This window comes from Balearica regulorum, chromosome 2, assembly GCF_011004875.1.
Source record: "Balearica regulorum gibbericeps isolate bBalReg1 chromosome 2, bBalReg1.pri, whole genome shotgun sequence".
Taxonomy (NCBI): Eukaryota; Metazoa; Chordata; class Aves; order Gruiformes; family Gruidae; genus Balearica; species Balearica regulorum.
In genome coordinates, this window is record NC_046185.1 from 66169941 (window position 1) to 66188298 (window position 18358).

Below are 18358 nucleotides of genomic sequence, written 5' to 3' on the forward strand. Positions count from 1 at the left end.
TCTTCCTCTCCTCCTTACCTCCATCTTTCCATCTAAAAACCGAAGGAATAATTCTGCAACAGCAGAAGGGTGTCAATACCTGTGAAACCCTGCTATCTATCTTTCTCTTTTTTTTTTTTAGCACCAGCAATCTTTGGGGTTGTGCCTTTTTTTTTTTTTTTTTTTTTTTAAGAGCAGCTACAACTAGTGCTCTTGTCCAAGCAAGATTTATTTGCTCGACTGCCTCTTCTGACTACTAATGAGATCTTTGAACATGTGTTCGCAAATTGCCAGGCAGTCTGCTTGAGTGGTCTGAATTGGGGGAGGAGAGGGAAGGCTTGATCACTCTTATCACTATTGTGTATTCAACAGAGCTGCAATTTATGCACCTAACCTAATGGCTTATACTGGCAGTTAGTTATGTTGCATGTGGAATCATAGGAACTGTGTGATGAGCTAGTACAGGATTGAATGTACAATAGCCTGCAAATTTTGACCACCAATCAGCATGAATTTTTAAAATACCTTTTTCTATGTAACCACATAGCCTGTGTAGCACAGAGATGGATTGCTTCCTGCAATTTTCAGTTTTTCAGTGTGGGCTTGCAAAGCAGACATTTGAACTTTATTTTTGATGCTATTCCTGGAAAAAGCTGGAATTTTATCTCCAAATCTTTCTATTAACTGTATTTTAGAACAGTTATGTTTTTAGGTTAATGATGGAAAATATAGTGCAGAGTGCCCTTTGAAGAAAGGGAAACTGAATTTTGTAGTATCTTTGTCCCTAACATCTGTCATTTCAAGGTTTTAGCATATAACTAAAGACAGGTTTTTAAAATACTGCCTTCCGCTATACAGTTTTGAAGATACAGTGCTATGTTATTTCAATATGCTGTTTCAATATAGATTTATTTGGTGGTTCTTGTTTAACTTTTTTTTTTCTTTTTGCCCCCCCCATCCTCTCAGAACTGTAATATGGGACAAGAATAACATCACTGCACAGGGCTTCCAGGACATAGCTGTGGCACTCGAAAAGTAAGTTCTCAAGCAAATGAATGGCTGATGAAGAGTCCAAAGACTTAGATCCAGAATGATCTGAGCAGCTGCGGTTCTCACTGCAGTCAATATGATTTGAAGATGCTGAGCATGCTCAATTTTAAGCATCAAGGTGCTTAATCTAAAGGAAAATGTATGAGTTCACATCCTTCAAAAGGATGGGAAAAAGCTCTGTGGCTCTTTCATCCGTACTCTGTTATCAGCATTAAGGCCATTGAGTTCTGCTGTTAGCATTAAAATTCTGAATTTGAGAATATTTTCACTTTTCTTCATTCTCTTGTGTTCATAGCATGCAGAAATTGTATTCTAGTCAGTGAATGAAGCTGTATAAAATAACAGAAAATTACTGAAGCATCCCTTTGTCATCTGACTTTTTTTTTTTTTCTTTCCCCCAGCAAGTTGAAACTAATAGGGATGATCTCAGGAACTGCAGTTGTTCATCGTAATCGCTGTGGTCTGGGTCATTTCGCTTCCCCGAGCTTACTCATAGTTGCAACCTAGTGATAGATGCTAAATGACTTTCATTTCTCTCCATCGCCATCAGATTTCTTTATATGTTGTTATTACTTTTCTTAAGAGGGAAAAATTACAGATTTAAATTAAGCAGCAGTTGTTTCATGTCATTAAATCCCTCAGAGAGGAACAAAGGCTCTCTTTAGAAGGTCAAGGTAATGTACAATTGCTAGTTTCTAGATACGATGTCTTGTAAAACTGTATAACTGTTTAGGGGAGCATCTTAACCTTTGGAGGGGTCATAAGGCTAGAGCTTATAAAGTTACTTGTTTTTTTGAAACTGTTGTAGTTTATGTACTTGGTTTCAAAATGAATTCAGTTGCAGTGATGGGGGAAATTATATAAATGATGTATAATTAAGCAAATCATCTTGGAGTGATTCCGTTGGTAGTAGTGAATAATAATTTGCAAAGGTTATTTGTCAGCTTGCAGACATTTCTCTTTTAGAGAGCAATAGCATGTACTTTTATGAGAAAGTCTGGTAGAAAAGAAAATGTGCTTATTTTATGGCTAGCACCACCTTTTCTGTTCTGAAGTGCTTGGATAAGTAAATAGAAAGGAGGGGGGAATCCTAAGGCAAAAGCAGATCATCTAAGCAGAAAAAAAAAAAAAAAAAAAGAAGTGCTACAGATGGTTGTATGACATTGCACTTTGTTGAGGTGATGTCTCATTTATTTAGCTTGGAAGCTGAGGTCATTTTATGTCTTCTAAAATTTTAAAATTGTTAAAACCATTGATAATATCACAAACTAAGCCACAAGCAGCAATGGTTTCAACTTGCAAGAGAGGGTCTGTCAATACCGGCTGAAAACAATTAGCCTTTAAACAATCCATCTCAAAGACATATTGAGAACATCCTTCACCATATGTTTCCTAAAAATACATGAAACCATCAATATTCTGTAGGAAAGAATTGTTGCTCAAAATGGAGTGCAATATACTGAAGGTGCTTGGGGGTATGTACATTGTGTGTGTTGTTTTGATTTTGTTCTTAAGAAAACTAGTCATATACTAAACCGCAAAAAAAGAAGAAAGCTAGGCATTTGTAGTATGAGAAGGAGGGTGAGGAGAATTGGGAGGTATTGTAAGAGATTTTAAAACAGGCTGAAGTAATCTGAAGGTTGTTTTTTCCCTCCTCCCAGCTTTTCTTCATCTGCTTAAAGTTGTGTGAAAATGCTATTCCTGCAAGGGAATTCCAGGAGCACAGCTGTTGGCAGAGCTGCCCCAAGGGTGTCCCAGCCAGCTGATGTGAAATACCCAGAGGATCTTCTGTAGAGTCCAGTACATGTGTCAGTTCAGGAGAGCATTTGAGAACAGTGGGCGTCCTCTTCAGCCTGGCCATTAAACAGGCATTTGTATCTCTAATTGTAGTATGAAAATAAGCATGTGCTTGTGTGCTTTGCAGCCTAGAGCCCACTCTGTCCTAGAAATGTACAGTCTTGCCCCTTATTCATTTCAAAAAGATATTTTTTTTGCATGACCTGACTGAAGAAATAGCTCAGGTTCTAAAATCTGCTGGGAAATGCTGGGATTTGTTAGAGAGCTAGGAATCCTTCCCTTAGCAGTGACATGACATTCACATACCCAAGCCTGTAAAACATGATCTTATTCCCATTTTTTTTAAAAAATAGGCAGGAAAATCATCACTCTGCAGCACTGTGTCATGAATGGAGCAGAGGTTACTACAAGAGAAGTAACATGTTATGAAATGTAGGACTGTTGTCACACATGCTATGTAAAGGAAGAGGCAGAGGGGTTTGAGACATCCTTTCCAGTCCGAAATTTAACATCCTTTTAATATAGGTATTTTGTCAAGAGTATTAATGTGTTATGAAATTACTGGATTATTGAGTTGGTAGAGAAATGTTCTCTGTTACAAGAGACAAGTGGAGTGTTAATAAAAAGAAGAATGGAGAAATATTTTAGACTTCAAAGGAAACAGAGAAAAATGAAGTGTGAAGATAAATGTTCCTCTGATGATCACAGTTAAAGAGCAAGCTTTAAATTCTTGATTTTTTTTGCCCCTAAGAGCTGGTGAATTCTGAGATGAAAATAAGGTAGCATTCCGATACAATGCTGTCTGTCTGGAAGGAAACCAAGTACAGAGCCTTCCTTAGAGTAGCGGTCTTTTAAAGTTCTGCTTCTGTGACTGAGTGTCCAGGATATCTCCTTGCCTTTCATTCCCCCCTGCTTCGTCTGTGTGTGTGAGGGAGGGTGCACTAAGCCTTTGACTAAATTGAATTTAGCATATAATTACTAGCATGAGAGCTGGCAGTTATAATTTCAATGAATGTGATGTATTAAATGTCAAACAGCTGCAGAGATCCTTGGAAATCTACCTTTGTTTCTTTTTAACTAAATAAATACCCCACCTGCCAGGTAGTAGTCAGGCAATCAGCAAGTTCTGTAATTAGTATCTGTCTTTGAGCTTGGTATTTCTGACATTTAAAAATTGTCCCCATGCTGGTGGACAGCCAATTATTCACTGTTTAGTATTACATGAGGATGCATAACAGGCTCTGTGTAGTAGGCACGGTACTTTTGAAGGATAAGACAACCAGAAAGAAAAGTTAATTTTCCATCTATGATGTAGTAGGCAGTTGGAAACTGCAGAAGGACATGGACCTTGCTGATTCCACATGAATAACTGCCACTGACAGCTATACATTGGCATGTTTATGTAAGGGAAGAAACATAGAAGTCTTCCATTATCATGTAAGGTAAAATTTTGGGTAGTATTAATGAGGAATCAGTGTGGTTAGCAGTTCAAAAGACTGCTGCCCTTCAGGGAGTGGTGTTTCATGTGGCTGAGCAAATGGCAGGATAGGAAGTGAAAGAACCTTGGAGGTTCACAGCAGTTAAGGAGTCCACTGTTGGAGTTAGTGCAGTTAGTGAGGGATGGGCCCATCAAAGACAGTGGAGTTGACTCAACTGAAATTATCAGCTTTAGAGTGCTCAGAAACAGAGAGTTCCAACAATATTTATGAAGCTCTGGATGGAATAGGAACAGACGGTTAGTGGGACGTTTGCAGACAGCTGAAGGAGGAGGAAGAGATGTTTGCAGGAAATTAAGGCTAATTGAAAATAGGCAGAAGAATTTCCTTTCCAGGTTTTAAGAACTTCCTGCTCTTTTTGTTTTCATTTATTCAAATCTGAAGGTGTGTGGACATACCACTGCATGTAGCATTTTAGGTTTAACTGTGTCACGTTAGCCAAGTCACGTTCTTGGAGTTTAAATACAGTTTTGACTCAAAACCAAAACTCTATCTTTATTCTCATATCGCAGCAGATGGACAAAGCTACGGAAATATTTTGCAAACAAATAAGTAAAATGCAGGGAGCAATTGTTTGCGTGAAGCAATGTGGAGATGCTATGCTTGTTTTGTCAGCTTTTATTAAAAATTCAGCAAGTGTCTTCAAATTGTTGTAAACACAAGAAGTTATTAAATAGTAAATTTTCAAAACTCAGTCTCTTAGTCGCTATCTATCTGTTACTGAATATTTCCATTTAGACTTAGATCTGATAAAATTGCCAGCAGGCGCTGACACTCCCTCTTACGTTTTGATATAGGAGAAAGTAATTCTACCTTGTGCGCAAAGGTACAGATGACAGCTAGGCCTTTAAGTGACAGCTACGGGGCACTTAACTGCATTTTTTGCTTTTCCAAATCTCCACCTCTATCTAGTGGCAAAGAAGAATTAGCAGCAAAAAGAGCGTGCATGCCTCCAGTTAGTCCACTTACAAATGTGAAAAATATGTTCGTGGTGCCTTCCGTGGGCAAGCAAGATGCATCTTATTTCTCCCTTCTGGTCTTTTCTTCATAAAGAGATACAGTAATTAGGTTACTAATAAAAAAATATTTTATTTTATTTTTCTTTAGGAATTATACTTTGAGATTCATGCCTATACCGATGAATGATGCTTCCCAAGCACTCAAAACAAATCCCGAGAAAACAGAAGAGGCACTGCAAAAGGTATTGCATATACCACCTGCCATTGTAGAGAAGTAAAACCACTAAAAATAAAGTAATAATTTTAAGTGCCTTCATGCTTGGCTGAGCAAGAATTCTAGGCTAGATTCACTGATTGTTTGATTTGGATGGACATACATGTGGTAATCAAGTGCTGCAAGAGCATATAAGGGTTTTTATTCCAAAGAATGGTTGAAATGAAGGCTGATGGAACGCAATGGTGTAGTATCAAAAAGCCATAACTAAATCAGTGCTAGCTAGACCTTGTATCACTATATGCATGACTATGGAAGGGAGAGTTAGAAACTGGCATGTTTGCTACGTATGTGCTTGTGTGTATTTCCACATGCACAGAATTATTGCTATGCATTTTTTGGTTGGGCATAAAAAGTACAGTCAGCACTGTACAAGACAAAGAATGTTCTTTAATTTGGGGGGAGGATAAAAACATTTACTGCCTGTGTTTTATATTGTATGTATAAAATTCATGCACTGTGTTGCCCTAAATAAACAACTGCACCAATGTGTTCTTTCTGATGAAGAGGTGTTGACAGTATCTGTAGCCATTCCCCTTGCATGAGTTATAAAACTCTTAGCTGAGTTTTAATATGGTAAATCTTGTGAGCTCCAAATAAGCCACCTCCTCAATCAGAAAGCATACAGTTCACATCTCTCTAATGAGTAGTTTTCATTCAGTGAGGATAAGGTCATAAAAACCTTATAAAGAGTTCTTAGAGATAGCTGTGATTGAAAAGCAAATGCCTATGATCCTTATTAGTAAAGAAATTTTCAGTAAAGTGATTCTCACAGAAAAAAAGTGCCAGTAGTTAGCGCCTTTTTCTTTGATGCGTGAAAATGATCGAAATTCTGCTTTAAAACATCTGAATTATGGGGGATGGGCATATTTCTTACATCTTGTTTAATATAATTGTAAATATGTTCATATCTCTGAAAACAAACTGTGAAGCTTCTTGCCATGGGGATTTAAATTCTACGTGTTAATTAGGCACTATGTACAAAGAGCATTTTGGTTTATTCATTTCAAAGTTGCTAAAACTGTTTGGCCCTGAGTTTGTTTTAACATGTGTGGTTCAGGCTTTCTTTACACAACATGAGGAAGTTCTCTCCAAAAATAAAAAAAAAAGGTAACAGTCTTGGTAGCAGTGCTGTGAACACAGCTAATTCCATGCATGTAGCAATGCCTGCCTGCACGAACTGAGTTGTCATGCCTGGTGCAAGGATGCCTGAACTGACCGGCTGACGTCTCAGGAGAGTCCATAAGCTTCAGCACACCACAGCTTGAGTACTATGAGAGTGCTCCTGGCCCTGGTCCAGCACCAGGCAGACATAGCAGCTAACCTCCCAAGCTCCAGTATCTCTGCAGCACACTTCTTACAGTGTGGGCAAACTGGATAAACCCTGCATTACTGTGGGGCATGGTCAGACTGTCCCAGTTCTTGCTGCTCATCCACGTTTACACGTGACAATCCCTATTAGTCTCTGCCTCGCAACCTGCTGGCCACCCCACCCATCCTTTTCCCCTCTCTTCCTTTCATACCAGATCCATCACCTTCGATGAACCTTAAACAGTTTATTAGCAGGGTTTTTTGACCTAAGTTTGATAGAGCCGGGTCAGGGGGATACTCTATGTGCCATTAAAGTGGCTTGATGGTAGATGTTTACTGCTGGGGACAGTTGTGGTAGGCTGTGTCCAGTGGCTGTGAGCAGGAATCACTTGTCTTTGAAGAGCACTAACGTACTGCTTAGCCTTAAGTAACTTTTGAACTGGGGCTCCTGTATCAGTTAAGTACTTTTAGCTATTTTATCTTCTCTCCAGACCATACTGCTATTCAAATCTGTGTCTTTGCAGCGGATCGAATGCATCTAAAGAAATGAATCAACTATCTTGTGTCATCATGCTCTCTACGCAACACTTTATGTATGAGTCCCTTTAAATATTTCTTAAACCTGGATCTACTCCTTTGTCAGTGTAACTTACTAAATTGTTCAAAATAGAAGACTAATTCAGAAAACACTGGCAAAAGCACAGTGTTTAATGATGTTTCACTAGTCAGTGAGTGAATAAATATTGGCCAATGTGATTATTAAGCATTGAGACACACAGAATAAGGTTTGCAAGTAACAAATGTAGGCAGTTTTTCCTGTCAGACCCCATTTCTGACATAGCAGCAAAATGGAAAGCAAATTACCATGTAGAGAGTCAAATCAGTTTCCTAATCTGGTTTTGTTTTTTTAGATAGAAAACTACTTGCTTCGTAATCACGAGACCAGAAAGTACCTACAGGAGCAAGCATACCGGCTGCAGCAAGGCATTGTCACTAGTACCACTCAGCAGGTGAGAACTTGTTCCTTACTGGTACTTCTTGGTGTCTAAAATCTGCCTGGAGACAGACTTCTCTCTCATTCTGTCAGTAGCTTAAAGCAGAATGTGCCTTGTGGGTGACACTTCGTTTTCCAAGAAGTAATAATTATCAATGATAATATTTTTGGAAGGAAAAAAAAATAAGAGCTTTTGTGAGAGGGAGGTCTTATGTATAGTAATACTGTGTAGAGAAAGACCCAAGCTATTTCTGAGTGAACTACTGTTGGAAGCAGGAACAGTTTAGTTCATTCATGCTCAGGAGTCTTGACTTTTCAGCAGACTCTCATCGGTGTGCCAAGCAGCAGCATCAGGCTGTGCCACTTCTGGAGTCTGAGTCAGTTCCAGTCTCTCTGCCTAGCACTGAGCAACCATGTAAACATGCCCTTAGGTACCACCAGAGCACGTAGCCTGAGAGAGTAAGTCATCGTCTACCTTACACCTTCAGAGCTGCAGGTATTGTGGGAAGGTTTACTTAGAGGGAGGGAGCAAAGGAAGGTGGAAGTCTTCTGTGCTGTTTGTAGTCTGGACAGCTGAAAAGGCTTCCTGTCTAACACAGCCCAAAATACTGCTTGAAGCTGGGAAGTTTTTCCATTTTGTCAACCATTACCAGGTTTCCTAAATGCCACATGTGGTTCTGGTTTTTGGTTGGGTTTTTTTTGTTTTTTTTTTTTTTTTCTTTCTCTTGAGAGGACTACAAGCATTTTCTGTGGTAGCTCACCATTCTCTCTGTTCTAGTACATTTCTTGCCAGTACTCCTCAGGGCTGTTCAAGGTGGTATAAGCAGAATAAAACCCATCGCAGCCTTTGTTTTAAATTTACTTTCATGTTTGTTTGTACCAGTTGTGTTCCCATGCAAATGGGAAACTCCAGCAGACAGGAGAGAAGTATGTGTTTTGCTCTTCAGCTGAGTCAATGAAATTTCTCTCTGTTCTCTGCATTTTTTTTTTTTTTTGGTGAATCTTAATTCAAAGTGGCCTTTTTCTACCTGTGTTATTAAAATTTAACGGGACAGGGTTTTATTACCAGAACCTGAAATTATACTCTAACCTCTCAACAGAGAAAATGGTACGTGGAGGTGCACTGGCACTAAAAACTGCAAAAACAGCATCACTTTTTTTTATTTTAGAAATTTATCCGTTCCAATGTCACCTTTTTTCCCCATGTTAATAATCTCCATATGAATTAAGTTTAGATCTTTTTATAGCTCGGTGGTTTTAGTTGTGCTTTTCTCCAACAACCACACACCCTCCAGGTTTCAGTAAATGTAATTTATTGTTATTTTGAAAGTAGAGTAAAATTACTCATTTCTGTATTAAATTGTCTATGGATTTTAAAAACAGCTTTAAAATAGAGCTGGAAAAGATTCTCTAGTTAGTATGGTGGAATTGCATTATTATTCCCAGAGTGTGTATTTTTTTGGGTTTTTTTTAATCCAGATGTCCCAACGAGACTTTCCACTGTCTAATAATTAATTAGCTTTTTGTACTTATACAAAAACCCTTTGAAGAGGAAGAGGCATGCAGAACAGAAAAGGAGCATGCTGTGTAATTATTTCAGTTCTCATTGCTAATGATACAAGATGCCAGAACTCTAGACTTTATATGATAATGATACATGCACTCAGATGTTGCTTCAAAATGTCAAATAGCCAGTTCTAGTGAATGCTGTGTGGGCTGATAGACTTGTAACTATTCTGTCTCCCTGCCCTGAATATCTTAATCAAAACTGACTATATGTCAGGCATTCTTATTGGTATGTCTTGTAAAGATACAGATGTACCACCTGCCCTGTATTTGCAGCATGTTAAATGAATTGTGTTGCAGATACAGATTAAGTTCAGTTTATCCCACTGTGAAAGGTCTGATGGAAACTTCTGCTTTGGTAGTTACAGTTCCCTTGCAACTAGAAATGTTTGTATTTTTAAAGAATACCCTAGAAGCCTGTGTAATTGCTTTTTGCTTACACAGGAGAAGTCTCTGTTGGTTTTTGTTGAATGGATAGTGACAGAGCTTTCTTTTACTGTCTGAACTTCTTAACAATTCAGGAACCTTCATAGCTAAGTGTTATGCTTATATTTTGACAACATTTTCAGCATTAAACTTGCTCCAAAAAACCAGAACAACACTTGAACTGGATAACTTGGTTATTTGCAGTTATCCTGGAGGTAACTGTGGGAGAAATACTCCAAAGCATTTATTTGTTTTTCATGGTAAAGTTTTATTTATTTTTCCAATGTTTAGATGTGTTTTTATGAGATATAATGCTTTCCTTCAGTAACATTGATATACCTCCAAGCTCTGATCATGCATTTCCAGATGGTTATATTGTCACTACAAATCTTATCACACTACTATTGATTTGCTACCTGGACTGAATACAGTTTGCGTTTGACCAACATGCCAATGTTTTACCTTTTCTATTTCTTTTGTTCAAGTAGATGATTGACAGAATATGTGTAAAAGTGCAAGATCATCTCAACTCATTAAGAAACTGTGGTGTGGATGCTGTACAGGAAGATGTCAAATCTGCAGAACGGCTTATGCGGGATGCTAAGAACTCCAAAACAGTAAGCCTTTCCCAGCATACTGGTAATACTGAGAGCTGTTCGGTGTGTGCTTGCAGCTTTTCTCTTTCTGGAGAATTAAAATAACTGTGTGTCACAAAAGAGTGTTTTCTTCAGATGTGGGTAGTATTAAAAATGACAATTCTAATTTATAAAGACTTTGATTTAGTAGAGATATTTTTCTTCTATTTGTCTGGATTTAAAGACAGGTAGTGATGAGCCTACTTTCCGAAGCTATTCTTTCTGTCTTACAGCTGTTACCAAATCTGTATCACCTTGGTGGAGCTTCTTGGGCAGGAGCAAATGGTTCACTCTCCAATCCAATCCAAGAGACACTTGAATCCATGGCTGGAGAAGTCACAAGGGTTGTGGATGAGCAACTTAAGGTCTGTGGATAGATGTGTTACCATCTCTCACATGCAGAAATAACTAAATTTGGTTGCCAAACTTTTTTGTGTTTTACTTTTCAGTATATTTGTATGTAAGCTATCTTTTCATTATTACTTTCTCATAACTTTGTGCCTTATTATCTGGTAGTTATCTGGATACTTGCCTAGTTGGAATGGAGAAAATTTGCTTTAAGGTTTGCAGTGGGCAGAAGGAGCATATACTGTTTATTATCATCTTATTTTATCTTCTAGAAGGGGAAGACATCAATTGCTCCTTAGGCCCTTAATAAATGCATCTCTCAAGCACCCTAAGAAGTTTCATGTCCTGGAGTAAAGTACTCACTAGTTCAGGTATCCCACTGGAGTGACAGCTGCTTTTCTGTAGACTCCATTGCAGATTTTTTTTCCCAGTGTGAAAACTTTTGAACCTGGTGCAGAGTTTCCACTTTAACTGTTTGGTTTGGATAACTTGTATGTATTGAGAGTGCCCCAAGAATTAGTGCAGGCAGCTTTACAGGAAATCTTTTCACAAGTTTGCTGTCAAACCTCAGCTCTTGAAATAGATGTCATTGATCTGTAAATATTCTCACCTGTGTGTTCAGCCAGCTCTTGCTCAGAAAGTTCTAAGTTCAATTATGTCAGATCTTACTGTATAATAAGCAAGGAATAGTCATCCATACAGCATGTGCAAAGGTATTAGTCCAGGAAGAAGTCAAGGTGGGGAAACTTTAGCAACTGTTGGAATCTGTATGGAAGCTGATGAATTTAAGAATATGGTTCTGAGGCGATTCAGGTCTAAGCTGCCTTGCCTGTGCTTTGCTATATTTAAACTTATCAAAGAATCTGAAAGTGAAGGTTGAACTTTCAGTTGAAACAACACCAAAATGTTTTGGTCAGTGGGAATGTAATGAAGAACAACAATACTACTGCATTACTAATTACTTTTTCAAAATTAAAAAGTTAACAAGGAGGAAAATGGTGCTGAATTTTTAGTATCTTCCTCCCTTTCCCCATTACATGAAATAAGGTGAAGATTCTTTATCACCTTTTTAATTTCTGCAGACATGAAAGAGATTTATCCACAAGATTCTTCCCAGTGGAGCTTCTAGGCTATTATTGGGATGGGAATAGTCAGGTCAGCCCTTAGTGCAGGGCTCATGTGCTTAAATCAGTCCTGTGCGTTTTGGAGAGTCTTATAGAAGGGCGGGGGGAAGCCTCTTCAGCATTTGGGAAGTTATTTATAGTTCCTGGCATAAGATTGAGTTAATGAGTCTTCCATTTATGCTTTTACACATTTACAGCAAAAGGCACTTCAGCTCAACCATTCTAACTTTTACATTTACTTTTGACTTGTGTGGCGTTAAAGTTTAAGTGCCTTACAAGAAACTATAAAGTCATAATGCTCTTTGTATATTGTAACACTCATTTTTATTAATTTTACAGTCAAGGCTGAAAGGTTTTCCTTTAAGTTCTATGGTGTTGTACTTTGTGTGGAGGAGAAAATGTTGAACATGGATTAGGATTTTTTTTCCCCAGTTGTTTAGGTCAATTCAAAACATCATATGCACCTTATTATTTGTGAAGATAGATAAGGGAGCTCACATAAGTACAGCTCTTTTTGTAATTGGAGGGGAAGAACATCCTGTGTGCTGTAAGTGGAGTTTTGATTTTTAGCTTCTGTAGCAACCTGAGCCTGATTCTAGAAAGAGGTGTTTGGAAATTGGGTAGATTCAATGAATGCTCTTCAGGCAGATAGAGTTGTTTGTTTTGTTTTTTTTTTAACCTCAAAGAAGGGAAGAGGGGGAAGGAAGAAGTTAAAATAAAGAAATGCAACTTCCTGGAGTGACTTGAGTTGGCCAAAGGAGAAATTATAGCAAGGCCCTTGCATTTCTCATCTCCTGCTGGTGTCACTGTGGACACACAGAACCCAGACTTGCTTTATTCAGTCGGCAAAGGCCCAAGGGAAAATCGTAGGTAAGATAAATGGTGCTTAGGTAAGAGCAGATTGGTTTGTAAGGACAGGGGTGCTTGAACTATTCCTCCTAAATTCCGTCCCTATGCAAAGGGTTTGTTGGCTCCATCACCTGTTCCATTTTTTCATTAGACACCATCATCCTCCAGTCCTTTTACTCACTGTATCTTTCTCCTGAATGTTCAGAGTCATTAATTGTGGGCAGGACTTTGTTCTCTTCTTTCTGCCTGCCTGTTGACCGGCACTTGTGGCCTTGTGACTGAAATGTTTGCCCTTCCACAGTCAATATTGGTAGCTGTGAGTTTCTGTCACTGAAAGGTTTTGGGATGGAAGGAGGGGGTGGGGAAAGGTTTCTGTAGATGTGGTAAGTCATGTGAAATCAACAGTTGAAATCCACCACTGAAGGAATTATGTTCAATTGTGCACTTAAAGAAGAGTTCCAAACTCTATTTAACTTTTAAATTGCACGCACTCTGAGTATTTTGAGTAAAAATTAAATTTTGAAATTATCAGGTAAGGTCTTCAGTCTTTCCTCCTACTTCCCACTGACACCTTCAAGCAGCATTTTTTCACATGATCCTTTTTGAAAGACCACTCTTAGATCACAATTGTAATTCAACATAGCAAGTCTTTATAACTCTTATGATTGTGATCCATCAAGGCTGAGTGTGATTTTTCAAGGCAGACTACACAGTTGTACCAGTGAATAAATGCCATGGGGAAAAAATGAATGTGTCAGAAATTTTCATTAGTAGTTTACCTGGCATAGTTGTCTCTACCCCTGAAGTTCTTCATCCTCCACGTGGATATGGCCACAAGGGCTTGAAAGGCTCTTTGTTAGTGTTACAGCCCCAGAATCTACTTGGGGATTGAAGGAGGGAGGGCAGGAGGAGTCCTTAAAGTGCAGAGAGCTTGGGAACCCGGAAACAAGCTCCATGTCAGCTATAATGGCAGTTGTTCCTTATACCTGTAAATCACGTGTTGTAAAGATCAGATTTCCCTATATACTGTGGCTGCTTCATGCTGCTCTGTTGACCTTGTGAATCTACACTTAAAAATCAGTCAGCTAAGAGCTACAGGCTAAAAGATGCTGTTTGGAAGCATTAAAATTATTATGCATTAATCATATTTTTGTTTCTTACTCGGTATCTACATATAAAAATTGCCAGATATGGTAGGGCTATGCAAAGAGAAAAAAGCTCTGATAACAAGGAGTTCAGCCTGAGGTCACTTACCTGTGGATTGAGATTGAGAAGAAGAAGGAAATGCATAGAGTTTTCAAGGGGTGCGATTCATTATTTTTGTACAAATTTGAAGCACCTAGGTTAGAGCTAGCCTTAATGAAACTATGATTTTGTTTCTTTTTTTATTAAGTACCTTTTTCTGTTTGGTTATCAAACTTCAGCTTACTGGAGGTGACTTAGCCCATTTCAGTAAACTGGACTCTGTCCCATTCTGTTCCTCCCTTCCTCCCACCTTCCTTAGGATTTTGAAAAGCTGCTCAAAAGCTGCATGTGACATGGCGTATATTGAAAAATCTGACATCATCTATTAGTTGCTGCTTTCCCCACTTGTTTAGAGGATTCAAAGTTGGGGGAAATGGGTCTTGCACATACACTGAAGCGTGAACCTTAGTTTTAATTTGTAAAATGCCTTTTATGTTGCAGCTGGATTGCAAAATGGATTGGAAATTAGGAAGAAAAATAGTAAAAATTACAAGTCTTAAAGTGTTATAGCACTATGCACCAGAACAATGCTGTGATCTTCCTGCTAATGAAAATCTCTATACCTGATGTTAGCTTTTGCTTACTGTGCCACAGACACTCCTTGAGTCTATGGTGGATGCGGCAGAAAACCTTTGCCCAAATGTAATGAAGAAAGCTCGCATCCGTGAAGACCTGATTGAGGCTAGCACTGAGAAGATTTCCATTCCACGCACTTTTGTGAAAAATGTCCTCTTGGAGCAATCTGGAATTGATATCCTCAATAAAATCAGGTACTTTAGAAGACTAATCTAACAAAATTGGTTATAGAATTTGGATTTTGGTTTGCATGTATGTGTCTTTGTGTAGTAGAAGATTTTTGGAATGCTTTTGCGACTCACAAGGAACCATATTAAGGCATTCAAAGGGTAGGAAATTGTCCTACAGGTCTGGTGAACTTAATTCAGGAGACTGAAACATTTGGAATCTCCAGGAGTGTTAACTTGGTCATTAATGCATGTGCTTCTGGTTTATTTAGTAAGAGTTTTGGTTTATGGTACACAAGTAACATTTTCATGACCGATACATTTTTTTGAACCTATTGATGTTCTCAGGTAACACTGAATTACTGTAATAGAAGGAAATTGCACTTATTTGCTTTGAGTGTTAGCAGTGCTTTGTCTGTTGCTGCATTTGGTTTTGTCCTGTAGCTGTAGCAATCACTTTAAACCTTTTTATTTGTTTGGGAGTTGTGCACAGCAGACAGACATACTCAAAAAATGGAAACTTGGATATTCAAACCACAAACCTGGAGCAGAGACAGCTACCCTAAACAACTCCTAGTTCGCTTTTTTTTTTAAAAAAAAAAAAAGAGGGGGAGGAGAGGCTTTTAACTGACCTTTTACTGCATCTTTTTTTCATATTAAATATATACCAGAGAATATATTTATGCAGTATAATGTGGTTGACCTGTACTTAAACCTTTGCAGTTGCCATCATTTGGCTAAGGAATCCTTTCTGCTTGATGGAAAAGCATGTCATTTTGCATTGTGATGCTAATATCTTTGCAGAAGAAGAAAACAGTAAGAGGTAGGAATTAGTTTTGCAGAGTGCAGCAAAATTGGCAGGAAAAGGTGTTAAAGGCTTTAGCTATGCCTTCAGAGTGTTTAAAATGGTTCAGGGAGTGAGTTTTCTTCACTTCAGTCGTATCAAACAAATCTTCACCCTGAGACAACAATAATGCCCCTTCCACCTGTAGAAGCTGTGACTGTCAGTGGGGTGAGGGTGCCACACTGTCACCTTTCCTGCCTTCTATTATTTGAAATTAATATGTAAGTAACTGAGGGAAATCCCTTCACTCTGACTCTCTTCCCACCATGGCTTGGCCACCATTCTACCTCCCTGTGAATTGTGTTACCTTTTCAAGGAGTTTCTTACCTTTTTCCCCAGGCTTTCTGAAGCAGTAGTGGTAGCCCCAGGTAGAAATAGCTTTGTTAATCCAGTGCAACTCAGTCCACACAAAACCTTAAAACAAAATCATGTTACTTGCTAGCAAGTGTCAGTTGAAGCAGTTGGCCTTGAAACCGCAGAGGCAGGAGAGATGGTGTGTTGGTGTTTCACGTACATCAGTGTAGTGGGAATAGCTGACATGAAGTTCCTGAGACAGAAGGTGGTTACCTAGAGCAAAAAGAGGAAGCAAAGTTGTGATGGGAAAGACTGGAGAAGCAACATTGTACAGTTGCCCTTCAGCTGACAGACAAGCACAAAAAGGAGTTGAGGAAATGAGTAGATTGTAGTTGTTCCCTACAGTACTGTTAAACAGGCAGCACTGTCCTAATCCCATTCATATGAGATTTGTGTTTCTGTAACTTCAGTGGCAAAGTGTTCCTTACTGAGTTTCACATGTGGTTTCTATTCAGCTCTCTTAGCCAGATGTTTTCATTTCAGCTGTTAGAAAAATTTTAGAAGCAGGTTAAATATGGTACAGAGGCTCTTGTGTTTATTGTGTGATTCATGAGTTTATTTCTGAAACCTGCAGTCATGTATCCTGACACCCTCTAATGTTTTATTTTAAATAAAGTGACAGCAACTCTGGATAATCGTTGCACTGTTGAACATGTAATAAAGACAAAATTCTCTTGCGTGAATTAAAATGTCTCGTTTTTAATCCTCACACAGTGAAGTAAAGCTGACAGTGGCTTCTTTCCTGTCTGACCGAGTTGTAGATGAAATCCTGGATGCACTTTCCCATTGCCATCACAAACTGGTGAGTATTTGCGTGGTCGATATCTGAATATACTGGGTATGTTAACAATGCCATTACATTTATAACTTGTTCGGTTTCTCCTTAGCACAGCTGCATTTAGAAATTGGTCTTACTTTCATTGGCATCACTGACATCATGTGAAATATGGTCAAGGGACTCTTGCCCCTTTGCTTTAAGGAGTATACAACCTCGGAAGAGGCTGCATTATATATTTGTCATATTATCTTTTGCGCTATTTTCAGATCTAAAACTAAAAATACCCTTGGGATGCAACATTGAGTCACTAGTTAAGAACACTGCCAGTAGTTGTCCTGGTGAGATAAGGGTTGGTTGCTTGTGAGATGAGAGGTAAAATTTCATTCTTTAGAGACTGTTAAGACCTTGTTCCCTGAATGAATTCATCTTGAGGCTACTTCAGAACGTAGGTATCAAGTTTGAAGAGAAAGGAATAGAAACATAGAAAAGGAAGCAGTTTGTCATTTGAAGGTGCGGAACTGTCAGAAGAGAGAGTTCTTTATTATAAAGGTACTTGCTTCATCAAGAGTTGAAGAAATAAACAACTGTATATCTACAGGAAAACATTTTGATTTCTAATGCAATGGGCCTTTGTAAGGAGAATCCAGTACATTTAGGTTTTTTTAAAGAAGCTGTTTGGCTGGTCATGCTCCTGATTGAAATTGCTCTTCATTCCTGTTTGAAATTTCTCTTATTTTACCTTGCAGTCATGAGTTTATTCAAGTGCTTTTCCCTACAAGATAAGGGAACCATATATATTTCTCTTTATTTTCCTCTCTATGAAAGTCCACATACACAGAAAACAAATCACTCTTTGCTTTGTTTTTTCCCTCTTTTTTTTTTTTTTAAATAAATTAAAAGACTGGGTTATTTGAGGGTGTGTCTTCGTGCTACAGAGCAGTATTGTGTAAAGTCACAACCTCTGGTCTCAGGAGCTATGTAGCAGCATCAGCCTGCTGTGTGAGTGGCCACGTTAATTAGCTCCAGTTGGTCCTGGAGCAGGCTCAGCTGGCATCAGTAGTGGGCTGGCTCTGTCCAGGGATATTGCACAACTTGGACATACCCTGACTCTTATACAGTCAGTCATTTTCTCCAGCCTTTCAGTCACTTCAGTAACAGTCCTCTGCTTTTTCTCCAACTGTTTTAAAAGCCTCTTTTAAAATGATGGTCCCCAGAACCAGACAGACTATTCCAATGTTTTAACCAACACCGTATATAGGAGTTAAATTGTTTTTTCTCCTGACATTCTTTACTCCTTCTATTTGCATAACGAAGGAGATAAGAATTCCTTCCTTTCGTCAGAGTTTCAGTGGTAGCTCATTTTCAGGACTGGGTTTGGCAGATCTCTGTCCCAGTAATGGCTTCTGAATGCTTGTCACTCACTGCTCTTCAGGATTGTGTCCATAGCTAATTGCCAGTGCTCTTGGTTCCTAAGGCATGGTTGTCTATACATTTGACTTGATTTGATTTACTTTGTGATCCATTTTGGCCTGCATTAGTAACACGTCCCTTTCACTGTTTAACTCTCCCTTGTTTCTGGTAGCTGC

The 18358-nt window shown here is 38.6% G+C and overlaps 1 protein-coding gene across 2 annotated transcripts in view; it reads left to right on the forward strand.

Moving 5' to 3' along the window:
- Window positions 1-18358, forward strand: part of CARMIL1 (capping protein regulator and myosin 1 linker 1) — a 193814-nt gene that overhangs the window by 131500 nt on the left and 43956 nt on the right. For both annotated transcript variants that reach the window (XM_075744582.1, XM_075744581.1), the window contains exons 22-28: window positions 946-1014; window positions 5430-5523; window positions 7778-7876; window positions 10341-10469; window positions 10721-10852; window positions 14648-14823; window positions 16709-16796. In XM_075744582.1, the coding sequence (XP_075600697.1) occupies window positions 946-1014; window positions 5430-5523; window positions 7778-7876; window positions 10341-10469; window positions 10721-10852; window positions 14648-14823; window positions 16709-16796 (787 nt within the window). The remainder of the gene's footprint in view (window positions 1-945; window positions 1015-5429; window positions 5524-7777; window positions 7877-10340; window positions 10470-10720; window positions 10853-14647; window positions 14824-16708; window positions 16797-18358) is intronic.